The 16579-nt window shown below is 38.7% G+C and overlaps 1 protein-coding gene across 1 annotated transcript in view; it reads left to right on the top strand.

Annotated features, from left to right (window-relative positions):
• The window catches only part of LOC107659890 (inactive phospholipase C-like protein 1), a 76350-nt gene extending 60404 nt beyond the window's left edge, over positions 1–15946 (top strand). The window contains exons 3-8 of the mRNA XM_016448989.1: positions 806–2488; positions 6487–6849; positions 9597–9800; positions 11244–11319; positions 12925–13034; positions 14126–15946. Of these exons, the coding sequence (XP_016304475.1) occupies positions 806–2488; positions 6487–6849; positions 9597–9800; positions 11244–11319; positions 12925–13034; positions 14126–14293 (2604 nt within the window). The 3' untranslated portion in view covers positions 14294–15946. The remainder of the gene's footprint in view (positions 1–805; positions 2489–6486; positions 6850–9596; positions 9801–11243; positions 11320–12924; positions 13035–14125) is intronic.
• The last annotated feature ends 633 nt before the right edge of the window (positions 15947–16579 follow it).

Here is a 16579-nt window from a genome sequence, read left to right as displayed (position 1 = left end):
TTTTGAAATCGGACATTGTGTTACCATGGAAATGGTACTTTAAAATCTTTTGGCGGTCTCCTCCCCCTTAGTGGGCAGTGTCAAGTGTCATATTACAAAATGAATTACGGTCTTTTAAAATCAAAACTTTTTATAATCTTGACAAAAAACATATAATTGGAAAGGTCCAAGTCTCAGGATTCCATATTTGGTGGTTATTTTGAGATAGAAGTAATATTGACAGAGATATCTAGACATTTGTGACAGAAAAATGCATTAAAAAAAATTCAGTGGAGTTTGGATGGCACCCGGTGGCTGTTTGTGGTATAACACCCTAAATAAAATCTCACAGGAGCCTCAATTTTTTCATATCAACTTCAAATTTGGAACATAACTTATTTAGACATAAGGCTTTAATTTTATACCAACTTTAGAGTAAAACCTGTTATGTAAAATATTTATTATATATAAAATAAAAAAATTAATATAGTGCGTTTTCTTTACAGTAAATTTAATCTACCATAACTTTTTGATACTTTAATTTTTTTTTCAAAATTTTGTAACTTTTGCGATAATCTGCTGATTTTCTTCTTTAAAAAGAGACCATACTTATGTCAGTATTCCAAAGTGTTCATAAATTACAACAATTTAAGTTTGGATAGTGCACCTGCATGCCTATTTAAAAAAAATGGGGGGTGACATTTAAGGGGTTAAAATAACAAAGTTTGGGTTTCTATCTTAAAGTGTTATCAATAAAAGTGCTGACAATACAAATATGTATACTAAAACACATTAATACAACTCTTTCTTTTTTTCTTTTTATCAGGTGCGATTGCGCTTTAAGGAGATTCAGCGGAGCAAAGAGAAGCTAACTTCTCATGTTACGCTGGAAGAATTCCAGGAAGCCTACTGCGAGTTGTGTACGCGACCTGATGTCTATTTCTTGCTAGTGCAACTCTCTAAAGACCGAGAGTGCCTTGATGCCCAGGACCTGCGTCTTTTCCTGGAAACTGAGCAAGGTCTGTCATTGGCCACCACTGAGGGCTGCTTGGAGCTTTTTTGCCGCTTTGAGCCCTCTGCAGCTGGGCGTGAGCGAGGTCTACTGGGCTTGGATGGATTTACCCGCTACCTACAGTCAGCTGAATGCCAGTTGTTAGACCCTGAGCACCAGAATGTGTGCCAGGACATGAAGATGCCCCTTTCTCATTATTTCATCAGTGCCTCCTACCGCTCCTACCTGCTGGATGACCAAGTGCATGGCCGGGCTGATCTTGGGGGTCTCATTCGAGCCCTGCAGGTTGGCTGTCGGTGTCTGGAGTTAGGGGTTACCGATGGGCCAGAAGGGGAGCCACTATTGGGTGTAGACCATGGTACAGATGGAAAGCATCATCACCACCACCATCACCATCATGGTTCTATTACTCTGCGTAGTGCCCTGGAAGTAGTCAACAAGTATGCTTTTCTCACCTCCCAGTATCCTCTGCTGCTGTATCTATGCCAGCGTTGCTCACCTTCCCAGCAACGTACTCTTGCACAACACCTAAAAAAGGTTTTTGGACCCAAGCTCTATACCCCTGAATCTCTTCCTGTCAGTCTGGGAGGTCGTGCAACCATTTTGCCCTCTCCAGAGCAGCTAAAGGGAAAGGTGCTTCTTGTCGGAAAGAAGCTGCCCCCAGAAGTGGAAGGTTCTGAAGGAGAGGTATCTGAGGAGGATGAGGAGATTGGTGGTGGTGGTCCTCTGGCTGGAAGAAGGATGACTATCCCTGGGGAAGAAGAACTGGGGGTAGTCCTTGTTGTTCCCCCACCCCCACAGCCAAGGCGCCTCCGTTTGCGGCGTGAATTGTCCGATCTCATCGTAGTGGCTCGCACTGGAAGTCGCAACTTTTATGCTCACCGGACGAGTACACAGCCATCCCAGCAGCATTCTCCCCCCTCCACTCCTTCTACACCAGGTACACCTATGACCCTTGACCCCCCGTACTGGACCCTGTGCTCTCTTGGGGAAGGAGAAGCAGGACGGCTGGCCAGTGAGAGCCCAGAGGAGCTGGTGAACTTTACCAAGCGCAGTCTAACTCGTGTGCGGCCCAGCTCTGTAAGACTAGACTCTAGCAACCCAAACCCACAAGGCTACTGGAAAGGAGGTGTGCAACTGGTAGCACTCAACCAGCAGACGCCAGGTGCCATGCTAGACCTGACCCGTGGCCGTTTTATGCAGAATGGTGGGTGTGGGTATGTTCTTCGTCCAGCAGTAATGCGAGAGGAGGTTTCCTACTTTAGTGCCCAGTCACAAGGCTGCGTGCCTGGTGTACCACCACAAACACTCAGGGTGAAGGTCATTAGTGCCCATAGTCTACCCAAGCCACAAGGCTCTGGTGCCAAAGGTGAGGTCATCGACCCATATGTGGTGCTGGAGCTGCACGGAGTGCCTGCAGACTGCACAGAGCAGAGAACTCGCACTGCTGCCCAGAACCAGGATGCTCCACTGTTTGATGAGACGTTTGAGTTCCAGGTGAGAGAGCGAGACTGCCATATCATGAATATAAATCTAATTTATTTCATATGTGATGTTGGAAGACTTTATTAAAACTAAAGCTGGCCTTTCCACTATCTCTGACATTTGCATATGGTTTTTGCATTTTGCCCCCTAGTGGCAGTTGCAGTGAACTTTCAAATTGGTTGTGAAGTAGCCATTGTCCTCTATCTACCCTTTTACCATGGTAAAATGAATGAACAATGAATGTACACACAGAAAACAAATGATCGGCAGAACATCTGAAAGAAAAACATTTTCTAGGTCTACTCAATGTAAATAATTATTCAACAAATATAAAATCATTATTTTGGAGATAATTAATAATAACTGCCCAAAGCTGATATAAAACTTGAGATTAAGCGTTGCGACATTAGATGTTTTACATGACACCTTGCCTGTGGGTTATTGATCCTGTGTTCTGTGGTGTGGTCAGTGACGTGCAAGGTTATTCTAAGCTTCTCTTGTGTGTATCAGTCTTGAGGGCAGTGTCCATTCTCATGTGTCTTAATCAGAATGCTGCAATCCATGAAGCAGCTACTTTGCCATGTCTCACACTGATTACCTGCTGCATGCAATATTAACACAATCCCAACTGAGCTCAGCTATGGCCTATCATACATCCTAACACACATACTCATTGACCTCCCTTAGCAAGGTGACAAACTAACATACGTTAACATGTTATATTTTGCAACCGTTAGGTGACAACACCACTGACAGGCTTGTGTTTCTGTAACAAAAATATTATTGGCACTGCCTGGGCTAAGCATTCACAGATTTCAGAGGACAACAAAATGGCTGAAAGCGAATTCTGCTGTTAGTGCTTATTTTAGACAGAATCTGAGTTTTGTTTTGAAAGTTTTGAATGCATTTTTGGAGGCATGCAGATTTTCTTTCTGTATAGTTAGACATAAACATATCATGATAGAATACAGCAAGTTTATGAAAGGTGAGCTCTCATTGGTTGCTCCATTTGCTTTCATTTCTTGCATTAACCTGAGCTGGCAACTATAACAGAAATGTCACATACATAAATAACATGAATGTATAGAGTACTGACCTGTGATCCACAACCAGAATGAGGTTAATGGATGTAGTCTGTCCTCATGGATGCACTCGGATGACGCAAGTGTGTGCAACTTAACACAACTCTTCTTAGATCTGTAATTAGGAAAGATCTACATCCAAACTTAATGGCCTGCTAACACTAATGCTCTTGCCCTGGATTGTAGTTCAAACCTACAGTCTGGATAAGTCATTACACTGCTCTGTAAGTGGGTGCCAGTTTCTTCCAGCATTTTATTTTTAAATGATGTGACCTTTCTTTTAGCAGGGCCTAATTACAATTGCATGCCAAATTTAGGCCGCTTTAATTATAAGATGCAGATTAAGGTAGTTTCTTGGTGCAGGAGAGGGGTTGTTTTACCTGTGATTTCCAGTGAAACGAAGTGGACACAAACATGCAGCTCTCTGGGTGTGAAGCAAGACTGCTGAAACCAATCCGTAAATTTTTACAACGTTTATCTGAGGAGAGTTAGTGTGTGTTTGAGGAAATTGTCTTGCTAGCTATTTTTGAATGTTAAAAAATATATTTTTGTCAAGAAAATGTTTCTGTCAACAAGCAGAGAGATGTTCAAGCACTCAATAAACACACTATTGTCATGTATTGAACCAGAATCCATTAGTAGAGCTATTATCTGTAAGTTTCTTAAAAAAACAGTGAGTACCATCATGACATCTCCCTGCTTCTGTTTGCTTGTTGTCCCTTTTTGGTTACGTTAAAAATCCTTGGTAAAGCTAGAAAACAACAATAGTCTTTCAATATGAATCTCCAGACACTGTACTTCCATGTTTAGTATAAAGGTAGATATGTGGCTTTTGGATTGGTTTCTTCATCATACACATATTGTATTGCAAGTAGACAGTGATAAAAATTGTGGGTGAGCCTTGATCTTAGCGCTTTTAAATTTAAATCCCTGCTATTGTGATTTAAACCAAAGACTGTGCCATATGGTTATTTGAAGAGGAGGTTTTGAGAAGGCTCCAGTGAAATCACAAATATATCTCTCACGCGCTTATTCTGTCCTTTGGGATTGTGCCTCTTGTTGTTTGCATTTGTTTGACTCTTGTTGCTTGGAGCTCAAGGACGTCATGCAATTATAAGTCATGGGAGGGGTACACCTATCAGAGTCCCACTAACACACACACACACACACACACACACACACACACACACACACAGGAGCAGATGCACATCTTCTGGTGGGATCTGATAGAATGCTTTTGCATCTTTTCCTGTGGCCTTTTTCACTAAACAGATAAGTAACTGTCTCAATGTCAAGTCAAATCATACTTATTTGTGTAGAACTTTTCACAATTTGCATTGTAAGCAGCTTTACAGAAAATCATGATGTTTGATAAAATTATTTTTTTAAAACTTAATGTCCAATAGTCGCATTTAACAGATTAGAGCTGCGTGATAATATATGAATACACTTGCTTTTTGCAACAATACTAGCATTAGGGATGGGCGATACCCCTTATTTTGTTTTCGATACGATATTTGTTAAATAAACAAAACCACTGGTAAATAAAACGCACCTTAGTATCGATATTTTTTGTTTGAGTATCGATACTTTCGATACTCGCGTCAGTATCGATATATCGATACTTCGGATCGATACGCCCGTCCCTAACTAGCATACTTTGTCATATACCTAGATGTGTGTACTGTAATTAAGTACTATTGTATTTACAGTATTTATTGTATTTACAGTATTTATGTGGTACTCTTAGATTATTAGAACAACATGCTGCCATGGCCTTAACATGGTATTACCATGATACATGTACAAAATCATGGTAATATCATAGTACAATTTGTCTGTGGAGTTCATTAAATTTGTCCATGTGTACAAATGTATGCAATTTCCGAAGCAGGTTCTCTGAGATGCTGCACACCTGTCTTGAACAATTTTCTCTTGCATGAGCTGTGTCCGGGCGTCTGTGTGGGTGTCTGCTGCCAGCTGAGGCGTTTTATCTTTGTTGTTTGTGTTTTCCTGCCAGACTTTCTCTCTGTTTTTCCTTTTCTTAGTATGAATATGCATATTCAGTGTGACAACTCTTTTGTGTCTCACTTGCTTTGTGTGTGTGTGTGTTGGTGCATGCTCATGGCTGTGTATATATCCATGCATATCACTACATATCATGAATATGTATGTAGTGATATGCATGGATACACCTCGATAACAATATGTTTTCTTTTGGAGATGTTCAAATGAGTATTTTAAATGATATTAAGCTCAGGTGCCATTGTTCCTGTTTTTCTGACAGAAAGGAAGCAGTGAAATACGTACTTCCTGTTATTTTCAATGTATCTTTTACTATGTGACTGTGCTTGTTAGTTATGTGAACCTCTAACAATAGTTACACAGTCATCTTTGTAAGTTGTTTCAACCTGTAACAGTCCCTCAGTTATTCATGTTGTGCAAGATGTATGATTTTGTTGAATTGTGTCCTTGCTTATTAATGTGTGTATTTGTCCTACATAGCCAGATGTTCAGGTGATTGTGTGTGCATGCAAAATATTTCCATATTTAAATAGATGAGACTGTGGAAATTAGGGCTGCACGATAAATCGCATGCGATATTTAACGCGCATTATTCGCGCGATTTTTTGCACAGCTCGTCAGTGAACAACGGCTCTGTGTAGTTAATGCTGCTCAATGTGAAAGCCCTAGTGGAAATGCAGTTTATGCAAATTATCTTTTATCTACCATATTCTGCGGTGTTACAGTGAAACGTTGACTCAGTGGTCTGCACTACATTTTGCATGCTTCATATTTCAGAATGTCTGCTCATGTGTCAAGTGTCTGTTTACACACCCTAGATATTTAATTCTGCTTACAGCTGCATCTGTAGAATGTTGCACACCTGAAGAGGCCAAAAATACATTTACTGTTTTCTCTTTTCAGGTGAACATGCCTGAACTAGCCCTGCTGCGTTTCGTAGTTCTGGATGATGATTATATAGGTGATGACTTCATTGGCCAGTACACCATCGCTTTTGAGTGTCTACAGCCTGGTTACCGCAATGTGCCCCTGCTGGGCCTCGCTGGAGACACTTTGCCCCATGCCAGCCTGTTTGTACACATCGCCATCACTAACCGCAGAGGTGGGGGAAAGGCCCAGAGACGGGGTCTGTCCGTCAGGAGAGGAGTACGGCGTGGACGAGAGTACGTCACTCTGCGTAACACGGGAATCAAAGTGCTGGATGACACTTTTCGCCCAGCCAGCGGACCTCTGCGAGAAGCTACAGACCTGCGAGAGGATGCACTGGTAAGGGAGGTGGTGCGTGTTCAGACAACAGTAATACTAGCAATTTGACTTCTTCACTACTTGGCAGCTAAAACACCCTGCTGAAAAGACCAGCTTACACAAGTTGAAATTTGCATTCTGGTTCAGGTTGGTTTATGTAGATTAGTGCGGTTTGGTGCTGGTCAGCCAGCATGGTTTTTCCATATGCTGTGTGATCAAGAAAATCTTGATCTTTAAAAAAAAAAATTGGCTTTCATGTACATCTCAACAATGATCGGCATATATAGATAGAGCACATCACATTTGGTCAACACTGAAGCTCAAATGACACCTTTATGAGCTTTTTGGTTTTAATCTTTGGTTTAAATCTTAAATTTTGGTTACCTGTACTTTCAGTGTTGGGACTGAAACCTTTTACTTTTCGTTAAAAATTTCATAATTTGTGTTTCGAAGACTAACCAAAGTCTAATGGGTTTGAAAAGTCATGAGGATGAGTAAATGATTTTTTTAAATGAACTATAGACCTTAATCCGGTTAGGCGCCATATTGAATTTAACGCAGATAAAACCGACGCTGTGAGGGATAGGCTTACAGTTTTACAATGGCACACACTTTATAAAGTTTTTGTCTACTGAAAGTTTTTTAGAAAGAAGTTTCATCAGCTGAACTATTGGTAAGTTGTTAAATAACAATACGGCCCTTTGGACGCATTGTACTACTATCCGTCACAGCATTGTTTTCAATTCTGTCAAAGATTTTATATGGAGCTACCCTGACTAACGTCTATCCTTTTAAGCTTGGGGTTGTGCCGGGGACAAGCATCCTGATAAGTTTTCAACAGTTTTCAGTGCTCTAAATAGAGACCTATAATCTAAAGGCTAAAAAAATAAATAGTAAATAATTGAATTTTTTTCAATTGTATTTATTTTTATTTTTAAAATGGTTTATTTCTAAACAGTTTATATTCAGATATTTTATTGTATTTCTAAATATTTTATTTTATATTCTTTCTTTCATGCTCTATGTGTGCGGCTTTAAAATGTTTACTAATGTGCTACTTTTTAAATGGATTTTTGTGATTGGATGAGGCCACGTTAGTGACAGGGTAGCACTGATCCATCCAGATTGACGGCTGGCTCTCCCAGTCAGAGCTGTCTAAATGTAATGGTTTAGAAATAGTGAACAAAACAATTAAGTTGCTTTTTGTCAGTGCTCTTAGTGCTGTTCAGTGGGTCATGCAGATAATTGGTGTTGTTTGTAAATGTCTCTCACTAATAACATGGCCATGTCAGACACTGAAAACAGATATTATAGTGAGACATTAAGTTGAGGAATATATTTGTTTTCTTTTCATTAAACAGTTGCTTGCTCACGGTGGTGTACACAAGTAATAGCTTTACATCCTAAATCCACTCACCTGAAGATTTCTGACCTCACTAATTGTTGCAGTCATTTGATACAGAGTCACTGACAGATTCTGAGCCTTTTAATAATCAGCTGACATGAAATTGCAAGTCTCAGTTCTGAACATGTAAAAACCAGACACCTCTCTGGAGTATGACCATCCATTGCGAAAGCAAAGTTCAGTTCACTTGCCTTTTCTGGGGTTACCTTATCTAAATTATGTAAACATACACATTTCTAGCATTACGATGTGTTGATCTGAATTTTCAAGCAAGCTCAAGAAATTAAACCAAGCAAAATAATAAATAATAAATAAATTAAACAAGCAAAAAAAACAACAACACCACAGTTCTGCTGACCCAGACTCTGGAAAGTCAAGGTATGATTTATGGGTGACTGTAAGGGGAGGAAGGATGGAGGGTAGAGTATCTGTGGGGTCAGGTGACAGGGCCAGGATCAGATGCAACCGCAGTGTGTTGTGTGTTGAGGAAGAGGAGTTACTCCACATCCATAATTACTGTGTTTACAAAACCTGCTGATCTCAGAGGTAAACACACAACCAGACAGTGGCCCCAAAAACTATTTGAACCATTGCTTTAGTCTTACCTTTGCAATTACTGAAAACCATCTGTTCTTTTAGTAATTTTAGTAGAATAATGAATCTGTTGCCTCACACACCACAGGTATATATTTCTTGCTTTGTTATTCAGAACATAACAGACTTGTTTGCGTGATATATTTGGCCCAAAGGCACACTTATCTTTCTTTAAAAGCCGCTTGGTTTGATATTTTCTTATCTAATGCAAACATTCATACATCTTCAGTGTCCAAATACTTTATGGAGCCACTTTACATACACACATACACTTTGTCCTTTCATTTCCATTCCTTTTTCTTGTATAATATATCAGAGCCACAACAATGTCCACTTTATTCACATCACACCCTATGGACTTCTTTCTCATACAAATAAACAGATATACAGGCTAATCACCCACATGAAGCCCCCTGAACACACACATACATCTCCAAATAGCTTTGTTAATCATGGTTGTGGGTGTGTGATTCTGTCAGGTAGAAAATAGAAACGAGCTCTCTATCTGCCACAATTTAATGAAGGGAAATGTATGATAAAAAGCTGAAATGTGAGTAAGTAAAGTGAGCATAAGAGACGTCTTTCAAAAATATAAAATATTTTGGAAAAGTGCAGATTTCACGTTTCTTTTCTCTTTGTTAGCATTCCATTTTTTGTGCTTACCAAATGATGTTACTTACCTCTGATGTTACTTATCTCTGTCTCTTGGGCTTACTGAAGTATTTGTGTTAACCAAGTGTGTGCCTGTGTGTTAACGTTTTCTCTTTAGTGTGCCACAGTGGCTTTTAAAGAGCAGTGTGGGCTCCCCCCGACGGCCACACTGAAGCAGTGCATCCAGAGCTTGGCCACGAGGCTGCAGAGTCCAGATGGGTCCCCAAGTGCCACACTCACTCTGAAGGAAGGTTACCCATGCCTGGAACCTTTGGGCAACTTGACTGACGCCACTCGTAAACTGCTAAATGGTTATGACACGGTAAGAGATGCCTATTTATGTAGGCCATTTTAATGTCACTCTCATCATTGCCATGTGTTTTTCTGTCGGGCTGTTGGTGGTGGTTCAGTTTCATAGACTATAATAGGCCAACTTTATGCTTATGCTGAATTTCTGAGGCATCATTAATGTACAGATTTCCTTTTCCTAAATGATAAGCTAGAGAGACCTTTCTCTTTATGTGAACAAAGCAATTCTTAAAACATTTACTGCTGCAAATATAAACAACATCATATTGACATGTAATATGTAATATCTTACTATATCAGTCAGCTATCCTCTCCTCTGCATTACCTGCCTTTACAATGGCATTTGTCTTTTTAGCCATCCCACATTTCTGTGTGTGGGAGTAAGAACAGGCACATTGGAGTCAGTGAGACATCTGAGGCTTTAGTCACCATCCTCCTCCTCTCCTCTCCTTTTGTAGGTTCCCTCTTTCCCGGTCTCTCCCTGTGGGTTGACTCTGGGTCCTGTTGTGTGTTTGAGTACCAGAGAGTCAAACTGCACTGACTGGCAGGACTACATTTGATAAATATCTTCACTGTGAGAGAGGGCAGCAAGGGTCTACTCAGAATTGTATTGCTTAAAGAGCTCTTTTTTTATAGTTCATAATAGAGTTCTCAGATGTTTGAGATTTCTTGTCAGAAATGAGACAATAGTTTACATACAGTAAAAGTATAGAGCTATAAAATTAATGTATCATTTAGCTTGGATAAGTCATAGAAGAATTTAATGCAAAATTAGAAGCAGTCTCTCATTCTTGAGGAGACTTGTGAGGTCACAAGAGTCATTTATGGAGAAAATTAGTCCTTTGGGTTCACGTTTTAGCCATATTCATAAACTTTGTGTGTGCGCGTGTGTGTGAACAATACCATTGACTAATTTGGGATTGATTAAATGAAAGAAGTCTCTTATGCCCATCAAAGCTGCATTTATGTTTTAATGCAGTAAAACAGTAATATTATAAAGTATAATTACATTTTAAAATAACTGCTTACTTTTTAAATATATTTTTTAATGTAATTTATTCCTGTAGTGGCAAAGCTGAATTTTCAGCAGCCATTAATCCAGTCTTCAGTGTCACATGATCCTTCAGAAATCATTATAATATGCTGATTTGGTTCTCAAGAAACATTTATTATTATCAATGTTGAAAAAAGTTGTGCTACTCAATGCTTTTTTTCTGGATTATTTTTAGCAGTCTTTTTTAGATTATTTGATGAATGGAAAATTAAAAAGAACGGCATGTATTTGAAATAGCAATCTTTTGTAACATTGTAAATATCTTTACTGTCACTTTTGGTCAATGCAATGCACCCTTGCTGAATGAAAGTATTAATTTCTTTTTTTTCTTATTTAAAAAAAAAATCTTATTAAAATATATGAGCAGAACATAAAATAGTACCTGTCTGCATCCTTCTTCAGATGATCTCTGCCAACAAACAGCTGATAGAAAATGCAGATGGAGTGCATGAGAGAATCGCACAAGTGCAAAAGGAAGGTGAGTGGAGGATGAATCATCTTTGTATTTTCTTTCCACCCGAATGATGTTTCAGTCAGGCCCCAGAGGATGTGTGAAAATCTTGAGAAACAATTCACAGATTTCTCAAATTTGCATTCAAAGTATATCCTGTCATCCACAACACACACAGTCCCCATCAACACTTTGAAACATTGCCTTTTATCCTGAAGAGTGCTGAAATACCTTCACAGAGTTGTTTTGAAATGATGTAAGTCTATACAGTATCCAGTGTTGATGAGGTACTTAAACTAGTGATGCTAATAATTACATTTTCTAGTAGTATGACAGCAGAGCCAATGCTAATGTATGGGGCTCACTGGTCCTGTTTATTGGCTCCCTTAGTGAAATCGCAGTCCCCCCCCCCCCACCACTAGCTGGGGGTCCCTAGAAACGTCACACAACTTTCACCCCACTAGCGATGGCTCTGTTTGTGTAGCTTTTCCAGTAACAAGCTACAAGCTTTTTTCTAAAGCGTATTTGTTTTTGTAGCATGACAAACCACAACACCAATGTTATGTGATATTGTATTGGACGTGCAGCTTTATAACCTAGTTAGTTGACGCAGTATTCAAAGAATGTAGCTTTGTCTGATTCGTTTTAGTGACTCTTTTCATTCCGGTATTATGTAAATAAATGATTCACCTTTAAAAAAAAATCATTCACATTCCTTGCATGGAGCTTTCCGTCTTCCTTTTTGCGACCCGGTTTTATAAATTAAAGTGATTTTTTAAAAAGTGTTTAATCTGTTCAAGTGTGATCTGTCACCCTAATTGACATTTCTTGATTTAAACTATTAGTAAATAAAAATGATATGAAATAACAATGATAATATACATAATTTATTTGAAAAGATAGTACCCCCCCTAAATTAGCTTGTATTTAGTTAATACTTTTAGTAGCTTGTACTGTAGCCACAGTAACTACTTTTTCAAAAGAGTAGATTGACTATAGATGAACTACTTAAAATTATGATTAGTTAGTTAATTATGATTAATTAGTTAACTGCTTTAGCTCAGACAAGTTATTAGACAAGTTACGGTTTTACCATGGTAACCATGGTTTCTGCCAAAATACTGCAGTTATACAGTTATTGTTACTACTGTAAAACCTTAAGAAATGGATCTGACAAAAACAAAGAAAAATCATCAGAAGAAAGATGCAGACAGCAGTTACATTGTGAAAGTAAATGCTTTCTACACATACTAGAATATCTTCACCCTCTGTTATAGCCTCACAGATATTATTTGCCCCCAATTACAAAAATCCGAGACACTTAGTTCAAAATACTGTTTTTATGTCCTTATGAGGATATATTGATGAAATGAGAGCGAGCGAGTACAGACAACACAGCAGATAAGGAATGAAAGGGCAGCTTACAGAGGCCATGCCAAGATTCATCACAGGAAGCACAATATTATCTAACCAGAGGATGAATGGGTACATATCAACCATAATTTGGCAGCTCAGTTCCTGTAGAAGCATGTTTGCACCATAAATGGCATTTTGAAAATCTCAAGCCAGAAAAAAGAAAAGAAAATGATACACGTTATGCATGTGTTTGTTTTCTATTATATGTCCTCTTAGGAATGGTGTTTCATGAAGATCTGCCCAGGTTGGTAGAAAAGGAAAATCTGAAAGGCCGTAAACAGAGTAAAGCTGTGGAAAGTTTTGCTTGGAACATCACTGTGCAGAAGGTAAATAGCGTGACCTTCTCTTTCCCTCCCTCAAACAGCCTTGAATTTTGGATAATGTTTTCACTCTGGTTTTAGACGAAAGGGAGAAGGGCTTCTGTTGTTTTGAAATTCTATCTTCCAAATGTAAGTAATTTGACCTTATAAATACAGCGTGTGTGGTGGACTTTTGAAATGAGCAGGTCCTTTCTCTGGGTTTGGGTGCTTTTAGTTGATTGGAAATACATGTTTCAGTTCCATTTGATGTTTACGCAGTTTATGGGTTAAATGATTATGCAACAGCATTTACCTTGGGACACTTGGGACTACAAACAAAAGACATTAAAAGCTATGAAAGTCTCTTTGGCTAGTATTAATAGTCACTGTATTTTTAGAGCTTTAGTCAATAAATCTTCTATATCCTTTAAAAACTTAAAGGAAAAAAAATACTTTTTAATTAATTAGTTTTCCCCACTGAGGTCCACTAATAAAATATTTTTGTCTAAAAATATTTTCGTGTTCATGAACATTTCCCAACAGGCTAATTTATGCTTCTGTGACTTGTATATGAAATACTGTGCAGTTCTTTCAGGTTTAAAGTCTCCATAAAAGTAGCGACAGATCTTTTTTTATCTGTATTGTGAAATACATCCAAGTGTAACAGATTATTGGAAAAGAAAAAAATGTAGGGCAGGGATCTGTTTATATTCAGATTGAGTTATAACATTTTAAATAAAATTTAAGGTAAAAAAAATGGTAAAATATATGAAAATAAGATTTATGAAATAGGGTGGTTTATTGGTTTAGTGAATGATTGAGTAACTGACTCACAAAGACTGTCACTTGTTTCATTCCTGAATGAATCAGTGCTTTTAAACAAATCGGTTTGAATGAATGATTCAGTGATTCAGTGATTCACTCATAAAGACAGTCACTTATCACCACCTACTGATGTAATTATGTAACCTGCATAAAGAGTCACTGAAAAATCCCCACCGCTAATGCACAGACTGTGAGCCTGTCTGGAACAGCCAGTCAAATTCATGCACCAGAAATAACTGATGTGTAACATAATAACAAACCCGGTTCATGTGATTCATGTCTCTCTTTTTTAGGGTCAGTGCGACCTCCTGCGAAGCGCTAAGATGGATGCTTTGGATACGTTGAGGCAGCTGGCATTGGCCTGTGAGGCGTCTGGCCTGATCTTGACCTCTGACGGTCACTACACCCCTCACGGCCTGTCCTCCAGACGGGGCAGTAGCCACGGCAATGGTAGCAGCTGAGCCCCAATGCGTAGGCATTGAGAGCGCATTTATTCATAGGTGAATGAATGGTTGAATGTTGGACAAACAGAAAGATAGATGTATAGGTGTCTCAGATGAACAGATGCTAGTAGGGGCATTTGTCCTTTTTTGAAGTGGGTGCTTGATTTTAGCACAGCATTGACCATTGACCGTTATTTGAGGGCAGAATAATGAATGTTCTTATCAAGACATACTGAATGAAGGATGTAAAAGGAATTAAAGCGAATTCCTCAGTGATATAAAATGACTCATGTCAATGTAGAAAGCATTCCTGCAATATTTAAGAGGACTTTAATGTTGAACTCCTTGTAGTTCACAGGCTAGAAATGTTCTTTCGAGCAGAAAAAAAAGTATAAATCTAAAACTGCAACTAATGTCGAATACAGAAGACTCATTAGTCTTTCCCCTAGTTCATGACTAAATCACCAAAGTGTGAAGTTTGTTTACTCAGGTTAGCACATCTCAGAAATAATTTTAGAGGGTCTGACATTGGTCTGCATCATCTTCAGGGCTGTATCTCCCTCTCTGCTGTCACTCAAACTGATTGACAGGTGATGCCCACCAGCAGGACAGCAGCGTTTCTGCCCCTAAGCCCTATCCAGTCTAAAGTGTACGGGATATAACTGGTGCTTCTCCGTTGAAGGGAACCATAGCCTCATCTTCCGTCTTCACCAGTGACATGGATCGTCTTCAGCTCATTAACAATGCAGAATGAACTCAAGAAGGTTTTGTTAAAATATTGTTCAGTACACCCTAACGGTGTTAACGGAGCCGGTTACTCAATGGGAGGACAAGTACTGATTACACCACATATCCATGTAATGCATATGGAGTTCAGCATCCGGGATTGGAACAATGTTACTAAATGATGAACTACAGTTTGGGTGAAAAGTGACTTTATTTCTAACATACATTCCTTGGCTTGATTGGATGAAGGCTTCTGATGAGTCCGCTGGCATGCTCATCGTCACATTTAAAAAAAAAAACATTTTTGTCATAGACAAAAATGCTACTAAACATGGCAAGAATTGCTGCCGGATGTTTGATTACAAAAACAACTAACTGTTATAAACAGCTTTAAGCACTGAGACAACTAAAGTAGATACAATTCTAAAGTAGAAACTGTTTTACAACCTGTATTGTGTAACATTTGACAGTGTTGTGATAGACAAGGAAAACATTGGCAGTATTTTATCTATTGCTGTCAAAGACACTCACAATAGACTAGTTTTTGAAACTGCACCTTTTCTTTTCACGTTAACAGAATAACAGAAATTAGATATGTGATTATATATTATTTTTCTTATGGTAGACAAGTAAAAGTGCTGGTACATTGTGTGTGTGAACGTATGTGTGCAAGGGTGCTAATGTAAATGTGTGTGAGACGTTTCAGTGGTACTTGTTCTGAATGTGATGAATCTGATGCCTGATCAATTCAGGCAGTTGTTTTTAAACAAAAACCTGACTGTTGGTTGATGTCAGACATTTTATTTTAGAAGACCAAATGAGCATATTCACTACAGTGAAGGTGTATAAATCGATAATGAATGGGATGAGAAAAGGCATAACATTAGCACATAAGCAAACGTCCTGTTGTCCTGTTTTATGTGTCCACAAGTCTTTTACTCTCCTTTTTAAAGGGGTAAGGAAAAATTGAAATCGCATCATATGACCCCTTTAACTCTTTCAATCTACTTTGTACTGTTCTCTACTACTTTTTATTTATTTACTTTTCTCTTCCTCTGTCTTTGCCCTGGTTCTCTTCCTATTCTCTCTGAAGGGTGAGCGATCCATGCCTGTTCTGTTTTTGTGTGTGTTCACGTCTGAACTGAATGTGTACTAATTCCTAAAGTGTTCCTTAAAAAAAAAATTGTTTGCTAAAGTGTGAACAAAAAAGTTTTGTGAATTATGTAAGAGAATTGTAGATATTATATCTTAAAGCTACAAACATAGTTGTCCCCTTTACAGTGTGTGTGTGTGTGTGTGTGTGTGTGTGTGTGTGTGTTTGTAACACGTAACCCATGTTCCTCCGGCCCCAGGACCTGCAACCCAGAGGATCTGTGTACTTGTAAGGGGCAAAATCTAAATAATGAATACCCATTCACAGTATTAGCTTTCCGTTCCAGTTTAGATGGCTCTTGAGACCAATCAGACATGTGAAGTGAAGTCTCACTTTAGAGGTTTTTTTAGACCCCATTGAGGTGCACTTTAAACTAAACCGAGCAATCCATTTGGACTGGTATATTGGACTGCAGTATTAGATAG

This window comes from Sinocyclocheilus anshuiensis, unplaced genomic scaffold (assembly GCF_001515605.1).
Source record: "Sinocyclocheilus anshuiensis isolate Anshui unplaced genomic scaffold, SAMN03320099.WGS_v1.1 scaffold1409, whole genome shotgun sequence".
Lineage (NCBI taxonomy): Eukaryota > Metazoa > Chordata > Actinopteri > Cypriniformes > Cyprinidae > Sinocyclocheilus > Sinocyclocheilus anshuiensis.
The sequence above is the reverse complement of the archived record's forward strand: the minus strand, read 5'-3'. Positions and strand labels throughout refer to the sequence as shown.